Source organism: Lissotriton helveticus, chromosome 2_1, assembly GCF_964261635.1.
Source record: "Lissotriton helveticus chromosome 2_1, aLisHel1.1, whole genome shotgun sequence".
NCBI classification, from domain to species: domain Eukaryota; kingdom Metazoa; phylum Chordata; class Amphibia; order Caudata; family Salamandridae; genus Lissotriton; species Lissotriton helveticus.
Window position 1 is genome coordinate 2,011,468,838 of NC_136059.1, and position 19,903 is coordinate 2,011,488,740.

At 41.1% G+C, this 19,903-nt stretch overlaps 1 protein-coding gene across 1 annotated transcript in view; it reads left to right on the forward strand.

The window, feature by feature from the left end:
- GUCY1B1 (guanylate cyclase 1 soluble subunit beta 1) overlaps positions 1–19,903 on the forward strand; it is a 417,276-nt gene that overhangs the window by 138,842 nt on the left and 258,531 nt on the right. The window contains exon 5 of the mRNA XM_078676976.1: positions 12,163–12,360. Coding sequence (XP_078533102.1) covers positions 12,163–12,360 — 198 coding nt within the window. The remainder of the gene's footprint in view (positions 1–12,162; positions 12,361–19,903) is intronic.

Below are 19,903 nucleotides of genomic sequence, written 5' to 3' on the forward strand. Positions count from 1 at the left end.
AATCAGATCAAAGGGGTAAGACTTAAAATGGTAACTTTTTCTGCCAATAACATTGAAGGAGCCACATGTGTTCCAGACAAATTGGAACTGAGAGTTAAGGGTCCTTGAGGTTAAGCTTCACCATCGATTGTCCTGGAAAAACAATATCCTTGACATGAAATGTATCCACCATTTTTGTAATGACAGTTATTTTTTTGTTCTTTATTTTCCTTTCATTTTTAAGGAAAAATATGTTGTATACCATACCCTAAGGGTGGAGAGAATGCTCTTCTGTGCCTTTCTTGGAAAAGAACGTTCATATATTGTACATGAGCTCTTTTTTATCTAAACCTAAATAAATTTGTTTGAGAAAACCTTGCAACAACTATTTGAAAAATCTGCATGGTGAAGAGCCCATGGATTCTTTCAAATTCCCAGCTAAATTTAAGAAAAATCTATTTTGCAAACACTTATCAAAGGGGGAGAAAATAAACGAGAAACCAACCTTGATTAAAAGCTCTCCCTTGCCCTCTGTTCTAGGGGAAATATCTACTCTTTGGTGAAAGAATTAAGGCAACGCCAAATCTCACCTCTCCATGGGTGCTACTGTCACCGGTTATTGAAGTTGCAATGTTTGCTGCAAGAATTTCTAAAGGTCTGCCTTCATGAATCACATGTTTCCTAAATAGCCTCTTCAGTGTGCAATGTACTAAGCCTCAGGACCATCCTCCTAATGTGGAACTACACATAATTTGTAATCAATCTTAAACAACAAGACTTTTTATCTTTCCAATGAAATAGCCATATTGGCATTACCACTATAACACAAAACTTGATAATCCCAATGAGACAAGTCACTTTACTGAATCACTAGACTCCTTCGCTTATTCTGTGAGATCTAAAATCTTAGGAAGTGGATCCGCCATCTCTAACAGTTTGTGCTGACAGGACAGCTAAACATTCTTAATACTATTCTTTGGGTCTCAGGCACTTTTGGTAACAACGTTATACATTTTAGGATATTATACATTGCGAGCTGTGCAAATGGAGTGCTAAGTAAGTGATGGAACGCACACAGGATTACCATTTCAATCTAGAATAACTAACACTAGTTCTGGGATACTCCTGTCCTTTGGGACGGAGTCAACCAACAACCTTTGAATTTTTTGTGGGTCAGTACCAAAGCAGAAAAGATTGGAATCGTTGCATTATCATTGTCGAAATCAGTGCTATTACAACTATCATAATAACCCTTTCATGCATTCTCCATAATAACATTAGGGTATTTCTTCATCTTGCATTGTTCCTCCAGACTTGAGGTTCAAAGAATCAACTTAGTGTTTTGGGTGATCGAGAGCCAGTATTCAAAATACAGAAAGTACTGGAATCATCTCCATTATTGTCTGAATCATAATTATTAATTTCATCCATTTTGTGCATTGTTCAATGCAACATTAGGTAATTCATTCATCTTGCATTCTATCTACAGAAGTGAGGGTCAAAGTATTTGCTTAGCAACAATATCTTGGTGGGGTGCAGAAACACTTTTCACAATACCGACAGAGATGGAAATCCATATTATACAGGTATCTTGATCCTTATGATAATTTGCATGTTTGCATTTTAAAGGAAACTTTCCTTTTTTAGAGGAAGTCTAAATTTCTCTATCTCCAGAGACATACTCATTAAGAGTGTGCACATTCAGAATTGGATGTACACAACCTGCTACTACCGGCAGGTGAGGTCAGGTTTTTAGTAATTGCCAGGCAACAGATGAGCCAATATTTACAGTAATGAACATTATTAAAGATGTATCTTAAAAAGGATACATGTTAGATTTTATCAATTCTTCCTCTTTGAAATCAGTCTTATGAAAAAATACCAGGATCTTTGTAACTAGTGTTTAATCATTATCTCATATTAGCATAAAAAACCAAGTGCCACAGTTTTGAAACAAATACATGGTGAAATCCAAGGTTTAGAAACCAGAAGGGGGACACTTGTGTAAGGTGTAATTTTCAACTTTAAATTGTTACTGCTTACACCATGCACCAAATAGCCATGTACGATACCATCATCCCTTCCTTTGTAAAAAATATACTTCTGGTAATTCGTAAATGCTGTATCCGTATTTACTAAAAAGGTACATTCCTCTTGTTCCCCACCTCAAAGCATGTCCAATGTATGCATTGTGCACATTAACCTATCCTATGTTTAAAATGTGTGCATGTACCCATTGGTCTTGTGCTCCATAGAGATAGACGTGCATTTAACCATGCATACTGTACATGTAAGAGGAAAGAGAATGAACATAGAATGAAGATGCAAAGCCAATCAGTTCTAAACATCATGTGTTTGTTTGTAAATGAGGCTGTTCTTAGAACAGCTACATAACTTAACACGTGTCTGCTATTTAATCATATCATTTACTGCTAAGCAAGGCTTGGGAAATTGCCATAATGTTTATCCTTTAAAAAACTAAAAAGCGAAACAACCCTCTACTCATGACCTCACATATCGTCTTACAGAATCATAAATAAATTATGCTAAACTCGTTTATTGTTTTTATTTCATGATATTATTTTAATCCTTCAATACATTATTCTAGGTTTTTTATTTGCTATTCTTTTATTATAGCAATTGTTTTAGTCATTGGTATCACTGCGCAGTAAGTCTAATTAATAAACACTATTCATTTATGTTTGGTGCTCCTTTTAAGGATGTTATTTTATATCCAAATAAAGATTATTATTATTATTATTATTATTATTATTACTATTCGTTTATCCTTTTAACATATGTTTCTAGATTTAGGCCAATGTTTAATAATTCATATATTTTTGTGATACAAAAGATCACAGATTTTCTGAATTCTGTGTGCTTGATGTTTCGCCACTCTCTTCATTGGTAGAGAAAATTGAAAAGAGAACTCACCCAAAAGCCAAGCAATCATCGTTAAGAATAGGGGGATGTTCTAGCTCATATTGGCTATGTGAGGAATCTTTAAAAATTGCATGCTTTTTTTCACAGCGAAGCTTGTTTTTAAATAGTGCCCAATATAATTAATGGCTTTCATAAATGCTGCTGACTTCCATAAAAAGTCATGCATCTTATCAAATGGCAATGACTGAAATTAACTGGACACTTATGATATCACTAAAATTGAAAGTTAAATATTATAAATGCTGGGTGAAATTAAATACAGATATTTTCAACAAAACACATGGCCATCCCTTTTGGAAAAATCACTTTGCATAATTGAGAACAGTTCAAAATGAGGCATTTTCTACTAAGATTTTGAACAAGTCTCTACTATGCAAACAAATATCCATTCCCACCAATGTGAAATATTTGTCTGGAAACAGTGCTTGAGACTAATCCAACTATGTTTTGTTAACGTTGAGGGAAAATATCCCATATGGGTTCCATTAGAACAACTATTTTTTTAATTAGTTCGGCCCTCTCTGATGAATTATCATGCAATCCAGTACACAAACAAAAAACAGCAAATAATATTTGGTTAAATGGGAAAAAAGTTACACATAATAAAGAAGTGCATTAATCATGCCTGCATTTCTCTAACTTTAGGTATGTACCTGTCCTGCCAGCTCCATATTAAGGGGCTCATAAGGATGGCGGACGGACCTTCGTCCGTCCGCCACCCCAGAGGAGGAGGGACCGTCCGCAGGGGCAGCGACGGTCCCTCCGTGCTAATTAGGATGTGACCGCCACCCTGGCGGTCACATCCTGTATTTTTAACATTGCGGCGGGTGCTGCTTGAAGCAGCACACGCTGCAATGTTAAAAAAACATGTTTTACTTTGCATGCACGAAGCTGCAGGCACCGCGTGGTGCCTGCCGCTTCGTGCACGCAAAGGCAGGGGGGTACCATAGGTACCCCCCATGTGCACCCCCCACTTCCCCTTCACCCCTGGGGGCCCGCAACGGGCCCCCAAAGAAAAGTCTGTATGCATTTGCACGGCGGAAATGCCGCCGTGTAAAGGCATAGTACCGCTGACATCCTAATATGGCTGGCGGTGTCTGATAGGCACCGCCAGCCATGTTAGAGCTTTTCCGCTGCTGACAGAAGGCGACCGCGGCGGAAAAGCGGTGGACGGAAAAAAGATCCCCCAGCCATCCTAATCTGGCGGGGGGTCTTTTTTCAGTCAGCAGCGGTTAATCCACATCCTCCGGGCCGGCGGTGGCTTCCGCCGGCCCGGAGAATGCGGATTAACCGCAATCCTAATGTGCCCCTAAGTGTGCAATAATCTGCTTAGCATCATGATCCTGTAAATAATATCTTCTGGATTTTAAAGCTATTAGGGAACATCCCTTTAATTATGAACAGATCTGAACCATTTATTTGAAAACAGTATGGAAAATGTCATAAACGTGTGCATTTTCATTGGCAAAATATAACAAATTGAAAAATGAAGACATTTTACTTCAGACTACCCTCTTGAAATGTATCCTCCTAGAAAACGTTGGCTGAACTTCTACCATAAGACTCAGAAAATAGGTCAGTAGAATAATATCAAGTAATCTACTAATGAGGGCAGCACATGTCTCTACAATACATACACTCCATAAAGAACTTGTCATTTACCAGTAACAATGGGTGTATAACTTTTCTGTTGTAGATAAACACTCGACCCTCTCACTTCTATGAGGTCAAGAAAGAAAAGGTTCTGTATAGGAGTTTTACAAAGATTTTTAACACATTCACATAAATACATATTCCCACAGGGAGAAATGCAGTTAATCTGAGACGAAACGTATGTACATATGCATTGTCAGTTGTAGGGAACAAGTTAACAATTTATTCCATTCACACCTAAAATTGAAACAGCACTTAGAAGTATATTCCAAACCAAACTCTAAATGGCAGGAAAGTGCACAGCGTGTGTATCTCTGATGCATTAAGCTGCAATTTGACTGTTATAGGTAAATACTATTTTCTTTCTTGATTCTTTGTAGCTCTGTAGCTCCTTTTGCATTTGTTTGATTCTGATTTCAGGCGGACAACTAGGGATAATATTTAATGTTGCCTATGCATCTGGTTTCCTGTTCCTCAAATGTCTATGGTAGGACTTTCTATAATTAAGCTTAGGTAGTTAGAAGGGTGTCAACTTGATTATCTCTTTCCCATGGCTATGATCAACGAACACAGAAAGTGATCAGATCACCAGAATATCTCATCCTCAGATAGTCTCTCAGTACCCATTGTTTGTTTGGGTGCTTTTGGGCGCTTCGTATATGGCAGCGTAAAACTCATAGAAGGCTTGTAGAATACTTGTTTGAATGTGGACCAGAGCCCCTGTACAATCCACCACTTCGGGAATGGAAAGAGTTACATACTCTTGTCTTATAACCCGCGTTAAGAGTCTGCCAGGTTCTTCACCCTCTGGATGCACCCTAACAGAGTAGGCTGTAAAGTTATAAAGCCACAGACCCTTGAAGAGAGCCGATTACTTGGTCTTAAAATCTGAAGTTGTGAAACAAATGCAGGGTCAGGGTCCGCTGCCTTACTGAGTTTTGTTAGATTCCACTCGGTCTCCTCTATGCCCCTCTCTAGTGCCCTGCAAACCCCAGCAATTTGGTGGATGCAGGCTCCTTTAACGACCTCCTTGCAGGCATCCCATTCCAGTGTCCTAGTGGATGCTGTGTTATGGTTCGGTGTACAATATCATCATATACAATTTTCCTGCCCCTTCTGGAACACCGGGTCTTCTTGGCAGTTGTCCGGTAACTTTCAGGTGGGTGTGGGTGGTAAGGGGGCGCCCACTGAAAGTCCATGACATGTGCATCATGATCTGATACTATCTGCCCCAGGTAGATGGCGTGCTGGTTATCATGGGTAGTAGAGCAGGAGAACAAAGAAAACAGTCAAGTTGCACGTACAGGTTAGGTGGAATGGAATGGAAGGAGTAGAGTCGCAAAGCTTCAGTGAGTGACCAGTGTTGCGCCCTGGCTTGGAAGTGTTCTATCTGTGCTTGTGGAGGTGAGTGTGGCAAGGGGAGTGAGACCTGACTAAGGCCAAGTCAAGTACACAATTGTAGTCTCCACTCAGCACCCACAATGATGTTGTGTAGGGGGTCTGTGGAGTGGATCCTAATAGGTAGGGTTTGAAGACTTTGTGGATTTATCTTACACTTAGTTTACAGGCAGTTGGAAAAGTAAGGAGAGAAAATTAGATTAGAATCCCTAACCTTTTTTCATGCTCGTGACAGAAAGAAGAATGTAAGATTAGAACAACCAGAGCACATGTAGATAGAGGTGGTAAAACCATCACTTACTAGGGAAGAGATGGAAATCACTTGAAGGAATAATCTCTGTCTATATTAATAATCCTCTAAACATTTTTATAAAGATTTCCATAAGAGACCTAATAAGATAGTGTTGAAAAACTTCCCAGGCCAATGTTGAATACCATCACTGGGTGTTGATTCTGAGAGTCCATCAAAATGGATCGAAACAGACTCTAAAGCATCTCTATCATTTGAAAACTATATCCCTAGTAAAAGAAAAAGAAAGTCTTGAATTGGAAGCTTTAATTGTTTCTGGAGCTACTGGTATCTTTGTTGATTGGGGAAGGGAAACATTTAGAGATTAAAATGGCCCTCTATGAAGAAATGCATTTTCACCATTTCACATTAAAGCAGTGGATAAACAATCTCTTACTTAGGTGCCAGTTACTCACCACATTCAAAATGATCTAATCGTTAGAGAAAGTATCAGTTTTGGCATATAGCTGTGCTTCAATATCAATTAATATTTAGGGCCTGATTACTGCGAACCTATGGTGGTGGTTGGGGACTGGAAAAACACTCCAATATGGACAGGGTCTGAGGCAATTGTTTGAGACCTAGCGTGGATAAAGTACCCCAATAAATGACACTTCTACAACAAATGTATCCACGGGTCTGAAATTAGCAATTGAACAACAAGAAATCTAGGACAAGAAGTGTGCACCAACTTCCTTGACTAAGGCCGCTAACATAGAAAATCCTATTAGAACGGCGGATTCTCATCACTCACCAATTGTGACATGCTTCATCATCTGGGTCTCCTCTTGGTGTCATACTAGTGGCACTATGGGCTACAACCCTTTCAGAGGGGAAGGGGAGCCCAAGGATTTTTTCCCAAGGGTTATCAGTGAAACACTATATTGCCCTCCTAATTAGACGTCCAGATGTGAGCGATTGAATTGTGTGGGAAAAGAATGCAGTACACTATGATATGGTGATAAGTGAATTAAAATTGACCTGTGAGAGAACCAAACTTTATTAATATCTCTCACAGACCAACCTAAAAACAGTGCAAACAACAGGTTGTAACAAATAACTGTCTATGTTTGAAAAGAGGTCAACATGTTTCAGCATATAAGGAAAACCTTTGTGCCATACCTTCTACAGGACCACTACTATATTGCTACTGCAAATGTGAAAAATATATAACAACTAGTGATGAATAAAAGTACACACAAAGCGGTTGGAACAGATACAACCGAATCACCTGTAATCAGGAATGTACAACACTTCCTCTGCAAATTCCGTAATGCCGATGGCATCTGAAATGCATGAGGAGAATACCTCACCTCACCTGGCTGCAGCTCAGGGACAAGGGAGGCACCGCTCTCTTCGTCTGTACCTCTGGCGGTCAACTGAACCATCTGGGGAGGTGGTTGGGGACTGCCACACCAGCAGGATGACTGCCGTATTACAAGTCCAGCAGTTGCAGCGCGTTGTGACTGTCGCAAACGCCAAGGATCTGTGATCCTTGGTGGTGGTGTAGCAGTATGAGGCAGCAAAATGCTTGGCAGGACCACTGTGGCACCACATAGCATATTACGAGTTTCCTTACTGTGAGCGGTCTTATACAGTGTTCTCGCCATGAAACTGCTGGCGGTAAGGAAACCAAGAGGACCTTACAGAGTCCCCTGGTGCCTCAGGCCTTGGGGATGCAAGCAGGGGGGCAAATGGTGTGCCCCCCTGTCTGCATGCACGCCCAGTTCCTGCACTGCATGGACGTAGAAGTCCATGCCGTGCAGTAACTTGCTTTGGTGTTCCCATTGAGGTGCCTTTTTTAAAGACACCTTTTTGAAAAATCCATAGGACTGCCTGCCAGACAACGAGAAAACTCCTCACGTTTGGCAGTGCTTGAGTGGGGCGGTAGCGTGCTGCACCACTCCCGCATGGCCAAACCCATAATCAGGCCCCTAGTCTTCCCTAATTGTGATGCCATAAATCAATCACAAACTGGTAACTAGGTGTGGTCGCATTTACAATTTCAAATAATTTGTCAAACATATAAAAACCATAATGGCTGTTACTGCTGCAGACGTGCATCCGGAAGTGGATGGAGTTCAAATAGAAGCAGTTATCTATTTCAACTATCTTGATCTCCTAGTTGTTTTAGTAAAAAGGCAGCAAAGAATGTACTACCTTATCATTCATATGACTGTAGGATCATTTTAGTTCTGGGTGTTACTCTTCCTTGCAGTTGATTTTATGCCTAACAGAAAAGAAAACATGGTATTTGTGAGATCATTTAGATCAATATTTAGTTCATGGTTGTAGCCATCCAGCTAACTCTACAGACATTTCAGCTTTTCATACCTGAGAAAGGAAGGGTGATCAGAATGTGTGTAGACTGTAGAGCCTTACATTGAAATATTAAGAAAATATATCCATTACCTCTAATTCCAGTATTATCAGATCAGAAAAATAAATCTACCATGTAAATCTACCACTTTTTAATTTTAGGACTCTCTTTCTTACATGCCAGTTTGAAGGTTTGCATATTTTATGGGAAAATGTGCATGCATTTTGACAAATACTCTTCTGTTTTTTGACTGACCACACTGGTATGGAATTTGATGATCTTAGTGTATTCCATTACACTGTCAATGTTGTAAACATGTGTGTTAGCTAAATGTCCGAGATTTTTCTTCTGGTGGTCCCAAATCCTTAGAGGGTACACAACGTGAAGTTAGCCTTTTTATTCTAACTCTTGCAGTCTTCCATAAATAGGACATAGCACAATATTGCAGCATCAAGCATTCAATAGACTCAATCACATTTGTATGCTTATGTCCAGGCTTCCAGGGCAAAGTGTAACCCACCCTGTCTGTGATCCTAGACACTGTGTGCTTCATTCAATCCATCTCTCAATTTTCAGTAGAGTCATGTCTGCAAGATGGTCGTTCAGAGAAGATGCACATAACGTGTAGATTTAAGCTTTGTAACACAAGAATGCTCCATGGTTTTGAAGACCCAAAACAATGGGCAGTTAAATGGTGATATACCATTTGAGCAGTATTGAAAAGCTGTCTCTGCGATCCAAGGCCAGGCGCTTGCCCACCTGGCCACTTTTAACCACGGTATGAGAAACACATCTCATATTGGGCATGCAGTAAGGGAGAAACCGTGCAATACAGATAATTAAAGTACAAAACAATCACCCACATTTCCGCTCACCGAGTGTAATTGACGATATATCTTGAGTCTTTAATGAGATAAGTCTCCAACAAACACTGACACCAATGCCCAGATATTCGTCTAGAACATGAGAGAGTTTATCCAGATATGACAGTCCATATTAGGCCATACTTATGTTTCTGTCCACAAGCAGATCACAAAGATACCATTGGCGATTGAAGAGGTGTAATGAAGTGCTTTGAGAGCATGGTCATTAGATTTGACTATCATGGCAATTAACAACACTGCATGCAATATAAAGAAAAGTAAATGCAGACAGAACTACAAAATGCATTAAATTAATGACTCATAAGGTAGATTTAATTCCAAGATAATAGCTCATATATAGAAATAATTTACTCAAATGGAGTCTATGTCTGTTGGTAGCTCTATTTATCCACATGGAGTTTGTGCGTGCACACGTTGCTGTCTGCTTGTTCTGTGAAAAGCCTGATTCCCGGTAAAATAATTCAGCACATTTGCAGTCCCCTACATTTAAAATAATTCAGCACTTTGCATTTCTCTAAACTGATCAATATGTAGATTTCCTTGCAACTTCTTTCCTTCTATATGTGCTCCGATGGTCATCTGCCGAACCACGTGAGGCAGAAGCATGCATTGTTTTTTTTTTTCTTGAAGTATTTTTCCATGTGAAGAAACCATTTCCCATATGCCCATAGAAAATATTGGGCTGTTTATCTCCCATCCTTCCAATGAACGTACTCTAGTTTTTTTCAGGATTAATTGTACTTATGCGATCGGGTTCCAAAATTCATGTTAAATTTGTATTAATATACTCAAATATACCACGCTGGGTATGTTCCAGGTATTTTGAATGGCTATCACTTCCACTAAAATACAATTTTTCCCTACCCCTTGCCTCTTATTCTAATAAAATCTGCTGTTTTTTGCAACTTTCACAGTATACTAAATTCAATCACTTTGAATGCCCCTTAGAATATTTGCACCCATGAATTTTAACATAAGTACTCCAAAGAATTTGCGAATCGCATCCTAAAATAACAGATTTAGGGCCTGATGTATCAAAGGGTGTTACTCATTCTGTGTCTATGGGAAAATGTGTTCGCACATATGGCCTTTAATTCAGTATATACTGTTATACGCAGGTACAGAATTGGTATCTTGTTTAACAAGCATTTGCAAAGGAATAGGTGTCGCATTTTCAAAACTTTGACCTATTGGTATTGTAAACAATAATGCGTTTTAATATTGCCGTTTTTTAAAGCACATAAATAAAAGGCATTGCAAATGCGTGTTAAAGTGAAAGCGTGCATTGCACGCTGCAAATACAAGAAGCGCCTGCCATTGTCCCACGAGTGCTGTGTGGAGGCACTCACTCTTAAAGTAAAAGTGTGCATAGCGCGCTCCATATACAAAAAGAGGCCGCCATTGTCCCAGGAGTGCTGTGTGGGCATGCTGCAAATACAAGAAATGGCCGTCATTGTTCCCCATTATTCATTAAAGAAAATAGTGCTCACCAACTTCTAAAGCAGACCGTGTAACAAGTAAAAAGTCCAGTCTTTATGGGAGGTTACAAATGCAGACAAGGCGGTATCAAGGAGGAACTACTAAGCCTATTCACGAATGAAAAGCAACGATTTTGCTTGGTCAGTTACGGGAGCCAATTGAAGAGATGGGCGGGAAATGTGTGGAGCAGGGCCGGACTAAGGCATGTGCATGCTGTGCACCTGCACAGGGCCGCCAAACCCCAGGGGCCGCCACGCCAATATATATCCTTAGATACATATTTGCGTGGCGGCCCCTGGCAGGGATTTGGCGGCCTCGGCCCCCTACCTACACTCCCTGCTCAGGGCCTCCGTGAGCCTAGAGCCGGCCCTGTGTGGAGCTTCTATGCCATACCTCAATGCAGCATGTGCTGCCCAGCCTCGACCTAAAACATGGGATTCTGGTAGCTACCGAAATTACTAGATCTATTGGGCTGTCTCAAAATGACCCCCCCCCCCCCCACCTTAGTTCAGCCCAGGGCCCAAGTGCATCCTTTAATGTACCTGCAGTTTGACCAGATATTTCTCCAAGTTTACCCTTCAATTTCAGACAGTACAGTGATCAGGGTTTGCCCTTTTCTGTTTCAGAGCTGTGTTCAGGGCTAGAAAGATCTTTTATTCCATTAGGCATTACCCCTGTGGGCCGGGGAGCCCTTGGAGAGCAGTTGTGAAAGCCCAGGTTCGCTTCTGGATTTTTTTGTCACTTTCCCAAGCTTCCTGAGGGCAATTGCAGCAGTCATGGGGTGGCTTTGAGAGAGAGAGAGAGAGAGAGGGGAGGACGGGGTAAGGTAGAGAGAAAGCGATCAGAGAGGCAGAAGAGTGAGAGAAGAGAAGTAGAGAGACAGACTGGATGGATGGAAAAAGAGAGATTGCTCGAGGAGGCCAAGTGAGATGGAGGGAACGTGCTTGGCTGGAGCATTTAGGCCAAGGTTGCTTTTGGTTTCCTGGCCTGGGCCTGGCTGTGCTTTCTATAATAATACACTAATTTGAGGAAATAGAGTTAATTGAATGCACTACAGGGGCATAAAAAGACAGCCGTTCTTAGTAGGGTCCTGGAATTAAGCAAAGTATATATTTTGTTTTCAGAGCATTATTACAACATGTCTTATTGTTGTGTGTTTCAAACTTCATGAAATGTTCACAGTCTTTTACATTTTTTTCTTTGTAATGCTTTGGCAGAATCTGGATGCTCTACATGACCACCTTGCTACCATTTACCCTGGCATGCGTGCCCCATCTTTTAGATGTACCGATGCAGACAAAGGAAAAGGGTTGATTCTTCACTACTACTCAGAACGAGACGGACTTCAGGACATTGTCATCGGAATTATAAAAACTGTGGCTCAACAGATCCACGGGACGGAAATAGATATGAAGGTAAAACAGGAAGTCTGTACTCATTAAAGGAAGTGGGTGGTCTTCTGGGGAGAGTATTGCCGTTGGCCTTTATCACAACACCAGACTGCACGCGTTGCAATGTGCCATCTTGCTAACACTGATAAGCAGGTACTAGCATTGTATTTCAGAATACATGTGTCGGTCGTTTTATCAAATCCACTTCAGTATTTACTTTCAGTTGTGAAAGAATTTAGAAATTTGGACACGATGTCTGTCAAATTGGGGCCATATTAAAAAATATTGTGGCATTGTATGATTTTGTGACTTAAAAAATCATATAGACATTTTTTATTCTCATTTTAAAGTCATACGTGACATTTAAACTACAAGATGCATATTTGTTTTTCAATATGTGCTGTTAATGTAAAGTCACGTCATAAGCAGGTCCAGTTTTTTCCCTTTGAAAACGCTAGCTATTTTCTTCAGTGTTAACATGGATTGTAGTGTATCAAGTTGCAAGTACTGGGAGAATTGACCAAGTGCTAACTTTGCAAAAAAATAAGTGCTGGGGCCCAGAGATTAACTCAGAAGCCCGTGGGCCGGCATTCTGCAGCACATGTAGAAAGAGTAATATACCTCTAAGGAGTGTTTTTGTGCAGGAGGGAGTCCCTTCCTGCACAGAACAATCCTGCCTGTAACACAGACACAGTTACACTATGGTGCAAGGGTGCCTGCATTGGTGCTAGGAAGCTCACAATGCACCAGTGCAAGGAGAGAGCAGAAATACACCGGGCCTCATTTATGAGGCCTTGCGTCAGTTTTGCGCTTCCGATGCGTCATTTTTTGTGACGCATCGGCGGCGTAAAACATGCCTCCTGTTGCGCTCTATTTACAAAGTGACGCATCTAAGCAGATGCGTCACTTTGTAAACCCCTGCGCTACATTATACCTGCGTCAGGTATAATGTATGCAGGGGGGGGGCGTTTCCCCGCAAAAAGCTTCGTAGAAGTGACGCAGTGAAATCTATGAGATTTCACTGCATCACTTCTAGGACACTGTTGCGTCAAAATCTTGCGCCTGCCTCACAGCAGGCGTAAGACTGACGCAGGCCCTTTCACATGGGGCTGGCCCCATGTGAAAGGAAGCATTGCTGGAGTTGCGTCACTTTTGTGACACACTCCAGCAATGCGTCACTTTTGCGCTTACAGGTACGTCAGAAATACTGACGTATCTGTAACTCCTTGCGACATGATGCGTCATACATTATATATGACGCATCAGGTATGTCGCAAGGAGTGCGCACTGAGGAGTGACTCATCGCTGCTTTCACGCAGCGATGCGTCATTTCTCATAAATGAGGCCCACCATATTTTTGTAAATATGGAGCATTGCTGCCCTCTCCCTTTCAAGCAACACAGCAAAACAAGTTGCCTTGCTGCCTTGTGTTGCATGAAAGAATGGCAAATCTGCTGAGTGCCTTGCTGGAGCACAGAATTTGGATTTGTCCCTCTGACTTCCCTGAAAAACGGTTGACTCCAGAAGGCAGGTTTCCCAATCAAACGACTTGGATGCAGATTTGCTAGAAAGTTTATGCACTAATCTTGGACTGGCTGAACTTTATTTTGGAAGAACGAAGTCGTAATCACTCGATAAACTCTAAGCAGGTGTAATCCTTTATTATTTGAGTAGGGGAAATAAAACATAGTCACAGTAATCTAAAAGCTCGCGAGTTTAATACCTGGTGTTGAAGTAACTCCTAATAATTATGCCAGATGGTGCAGTGCAATCAATTTCATATCACCTTGAATTTATCAGGAATCGTGAAGTCATCGGAATTCCCCGAAATGTAAATGCAAGTGACTTTGCAAAGAGGTACTATAAAAGCCACTGTTTTTCTGTGAATTGTTCGCCATGCTACTCTTTAAGGTAAACGTGTAGCTTACCTGTAGCATTAGTATGGCATCGCAAGTTCTTAGCCCACACCAAATGTCATCTGTCATTAGATTAGCTCACATCAGAAGACTAATCTGAGACGAAGGTACGTAACTGTAAAAGTATTTAAGGTGACACCTTCCAATTAGGTAAAGTAATAGAACCTTATGGGCTGTGGATTACCGCACTTGCTAACACGTTTAGTGCCTGGTGCATTCGGAACTGTCACATAAAATTGTGGTGAAATGAGACGTAAAATATATGTAACTGATTTGGACCTTTCAATGCATTGATGCAAGCATTCTATACATCCTCTCCAATATGCACATACATTTGAGTTTTAATTTGGGGACATTTAGCACTTTTTTACATGACTGCTTAGGTGAAAGGAAAATGCTAACATTGACAATCATTGTTAAAGCCATCGGATCTGGCCTTGATAGGTGGTAGAACGGATTTACATCTTGCAAGCATGTGATCCAAAAAATGAAAAAGACACCATACAAAAATCGAGGCAGTATGTTGCAATACAAATTAGACATACAAAAAATTAACCATTGCATTCTCATTAGGAAAGAACGGGGCTTCCAAGTATACAGTTGACCATAGAACAGGAATAGAACGAAAGGTTTTTTAGTTTTAATCTAATTCACAAGAAAATATTATTCTTATTGGTGCAAAGCAAATGTACTATTGGCTTCGAATTACAGTAAATGGAAAATAGTCCTTATTTGTTAAAAGGACTCTCACCCGCAGAAATATGTGGTATGCTTTATTACCGAGTCCTCGTCTGGTACATTTTTAGTTAGTAGATGGGCTCGACCTCAATCTTGGAGGGAACAGTTTGATGTAAAGGGTAAGGATTCCTGAGGGATAAGGGGAAAAGTTAAATAGCCTGCTCATGTGCCATTTACATTTTTCTTTAAGGACACCTTCGGCCATTTTTGAAACAGAGTGGGATGTGTAGGGAGGAGTTATTGACTTCTACATCCACTTGTCAACATACTCCAGCCGGTTAAGCTCAGCCCTTTGGGTCACTTGGTTTTCACCAGAACCATTCCGATCCTTTAGGTATGTGCTTGTCGAGATTTCCGATATGTATGAGATTTTCATAACTAGTACATGAGCAACTTGCAGTTTACATGCACACACACACACACTCTACCTCACTTTTGAGTTATAGTCATGTTTTTGAATTTTTAAGCATTTTTTAATTGGGCACTCCCTTCTTTTTCAAATTGTATTTCTATGCCGTCTGGTGTCTTTAGGATCTCCTCGTTTGCTTTTGTACTTTTGTGGTTTTTGAAACGAACCGAATAAAGTATTTCTTGACTTGACTTGACTTGAGTTACAATCTGTCACAGATCAGGAAGCCTGGGAATTGCCAAGCAACTGAATCTGTGGAAGTAGGTAACATTTATTATTGTTGTCTGCATACCTATAACCATTACTCCTTTTCGCATCAATCGTATATTAACATGATCCACTGCACATATTATAAAAGTCAGTGCAAAGTTGAATCTGTTCATCACACTATGATGAAAGCTGGTGCATTCAATTGGATGAAACTCCTGTGCTCCTTTTACGTGTAGACGTTATCAGTAAACACTCACTCTTGCTTGATGTAAATGTAAATGTACTTGTAAAGCGCACTGATACTCATGAGTGTCCTGGCACTGTACTCATACCGCTAGGGAACCCTTCCTGGTTTTTCCCCGTGAAATGTCCACTCCTGGGCATCCCCAGGGTGCAACCAGGCATCCCTAGCGCTGTAGGGGGCCGTTGTGGAGACTAAACAAGCTATTGCCCAGAGTTGCAGCGTGGGACCCATGCCTAGAATAGGCACCGAGGCGAGAAATCAGGTCAGAGGAATTATGAGCCCAAGATCCGCCGAGACCAGCCAAGGCAGGAATTGAACCCCGGTCCCGGGCCAGACCTCTGCATCAGGGTCTGCCGCTCTAACCATTGAGCCACACTTCTCCACTATATGTAGAACATGAAATATATATCATGTCATGCTAATAGTCTTACTTATGTCTGATCCCAATGCATAGGTCTATAAGTAGAGAATGGAAGACCTATAAGGACGTGATTTTTATAGCACACACTATTATAAATGCTAATACGGCAAGTAATCAGAAAAGTAATCTTTCCCCATACTGCTAAATTGGACCAAAAGTGCCCCGTAGTATGTTACAGGCAGTTACTGCCTGTAACATCCTGCAGGGCACCTTTGGTCCTATTCAAAAGTAGAATAAATGATTACTTTTCTGATTACTTGTCTTTTTAGCATTACTGCCTTTACTGATTACCAAATCACCCAGTCAGACAGAGTCCCACAAGCTACAGCATAAGCAAGCAGAAAGCTGAAATACCATCAAGCAAAAAAGTGGGCAGGGTACCAGAATATTGAGGCCTAAATATTATCTGCCACAAATATTGGGCCTGATTCACAAACTTCATTTTATTGAATGTAAATTAACAGTGCTTAAGAACTACTCAGATACTACAAAATGCAATCCAAAAACCTATTACAGGAGACCTTTGCCTTCTATAACCTTTCTGTGCAAAGTTATTTATCATAGTATAGGTATATGTTTTTATAGTGAAAGTGGAAGAAACAAGAGAGTGGCTGGAAAATGTAGAATACTTCAAATTTGGAGGGGTTTAGGGAAATGCAAGGAGGGGTTTTGGGAGGAACATGCTAACACAAACGCACACCTCCAAAGAGTATGTTCATTGCTATCACAAACTACACTTCTACATTTATTTCTGCCCCAAAGCTGTAAAAAAAAGGTATAAATGTTCTCCAGACCAGCCTTGGAGTAAGTCAAGTACCATACATAGCTGCTTAAAGGCACTGTAACACTTTTCCATAGAATTCAGCGGAGGCAGAAAAATAAGATAACACCCCTTAGGAAGTGTTGTTAAATAAATAACATTATTTCTACATTTAAATGAAATATATGTACAAGGTGTGTGTGGGCATGTATAACCCACACTGTGGAGACCGACTTGATCCTCACAGCATGGGTTAACCTTGTTAGAACCAGAGAAACACTATCTTTGTGAGGATCAGAGGATCAGTGCATTGTGAGGACAGGTCGCAATAGTGCGTTTAGGTACTTTCGAGCGAGTGTATCAAAAAACAAAAACTGCAGTTAGATTTGCCTCGGTCCACTTTATAGCCATCCCTGGAGTTTGAATAGTAATTCCACACTTTATTAGGGTCAATGGCCAGCCCTCATAAATATAGGTATGTTATGTTGTATGTTTGTGTGTGCTTAGGTGCATCTGATAGAATTAATAATACATTATTTTCAAAATGTGATCATAAACATAATTTTCAGATCAATTAAATATTAAACTTTTGAAGAATAATAATAATTTCAGTTAATAAAAACATACTTCTTTTTAACAAGTTTAATAATTATTAAATAATAATACGAATGTTACTGAGGGTAGGATTTTTTTTAAATGATAGTTTAACAATTATGTATGAATTACAGTAATACATTTAAATAATTATTTAGTTCACATTTAATTTGATGAGTTAATGTGCTGTATCATTTTATTTAATTGGTTCTAGGTTAATCAATCAATCAATCAAACATTTATAGAGCGCATCTAATCACCTGTGAGGGTCTCAAGGCACAGGAGCTGTTGGTTGCTGCTTGGAGGTTTGTTCATTCAAACATCCTGGTCTTTAATTCTCTTCTGAATTGCTGTGGTGATGGTGCGATCCTAAGGGGCAGGGAGAGGTAGTTCCAATCCTTGGCTGCCAGGTTTGAGAAGGAGCGTCCTCCGCTGTTGGCTCGAAAGATCCGTGGGCTGTCTGTGAGGGAGAGGTAAGCTGATTGAAGGTGTCTGGTCCGTTGGAGGAGGGTCAGGCTTTTGTTGATGTATGCTGGTTCTTCAGTGTGCAGGGCCTTGTAAGAGTGGGTCAACCTCTTGAACTGGCATCTCTTCTGAATTGAGAGCCAGTGTAGTTTCTTGAGATGTGGTGTAATGTGGGTCCTTCTGGAAAGGTCAAGTATGAGCCTTGCCGCTGAGTTCTGCATTGTAGAGTGTCTCATCATGAGGCATGCAGTGATTTCCACATAGAGCGTGTTTCTGTAGTCCAGTCTGCTGGTGATGAGGGCCTGCGTGACGGTCCTTCTGGTGTCTACAGGGAGCCTCCTGAAGATCTTGTGGAGCATCTGAAGGGTGTGGAAGCAGGCCAATGAGACTGCGTTGACTTGGTTCTTTATGGATAGCTTCCTATCTAGGATGATGCTGTAGTTGCAGGTGTGGTCTATTGGGGCGTGGGGTGTCCTGAGCTGCCCAGTCCATAATATGTAGGTCCATGGTGAGGTGTTGTCCCCAAAGATGAGGACTTCTGCTTTTTTTCGATGTTGAGTTTGAGACAGTTGTCCTTCATCCAGTCCGCAACGTTCATCATGCATCTGTGGATTTAGCGTTAGTGATGGAGGGATCTATGGAAAGTGAGAGCATGAGCTGTATGTCGTTGGCGTAGGAGATGATGTTGAGTTCATGTGATCGGATGGTGGCGGTCAGGTGGGTCATGTAGGTGTTGAAGTGGGTCGGCCGAGGGAGAATCCTTGGGGAACTCCGTAGATGATCTTCTTAGTTTTTGATGTCGACGGTGGGTGACAGATCCTTTGAGTTCTGCCAATTAAATATGAGGCGATCCATTTGAGGGAGTTACCTTGAATCCCGATGTGGTGGAGTCTGTTGATCAGGATGTGGTGGGAGACGGTGTAAATCGGGGCTGATAGGTCCTGGAGGATGAGGGCTGCTGTTTCCCTGCTGTCCAGGATGGCTCTGATGTTGTCTGTGGCTGCAATCAGGTCTGTCTCAGTACTGTGGTTAGCTGAAAATGTTGATTGGGAGGGTCCAGGAGCTTGTGGTCATCTAGGTGTTGGGTGAGTTGCTCGTTGATCGCTTTCTGAAGGACTTTTGCTGTATTGGGGAGCAGAGAGATGGGCCAATAGTTTTTTATTTCAGCTGGGTTAATAATACATATTTGACATTATTTATGATTATATTATACATTAAAATATTGAATTTGAATTTAAAATTATTTATATAGCGCACGTTCACCAGCGGTTTCATGGCGCTACAACTTACAGATATCAGGGCGAAAGTGGCAGAACTAATTTAAGAGAGGTCGGGGGTGCTAGTATACTAATTAAAAGATTTAATAAACAGATGAGCTTTGAGCTGTTTCCGAAATTGCGGATAGAGAGTTAAGGCTCTAAGCTCTGGAGGGAGGGAGTTCCAAATGAGTGGAGCAAGAGTCGCAAACTTCGATCCTCCCCATTTCTTCCTCCGAAACCGCGGGACTGTGAGAAAGGCTTTAGTAGATGAGCACAGTTCCCTAGTAGGTACATAAGGGATGATCTCAGATGAGATAAAAGCCGGTGCCGTGCCCAGTCGTGCTTGGAAGGTAATAGTAGCAAGCTTGAACTGGACACGTTCACGTACTGGGAGCCAATGTAGAGACTTGAGGAGGGGAGTGACATGGTGGAATTTTGGCAATTTAAACACCAGCCGTGCCGCCTGGTTCTGGATCTGCTGCAGACGCCTTAAACTATATGCAGGTATATTTGCATATAGGGCGTTGCCGTAATCCAGGCGGGAAATGACC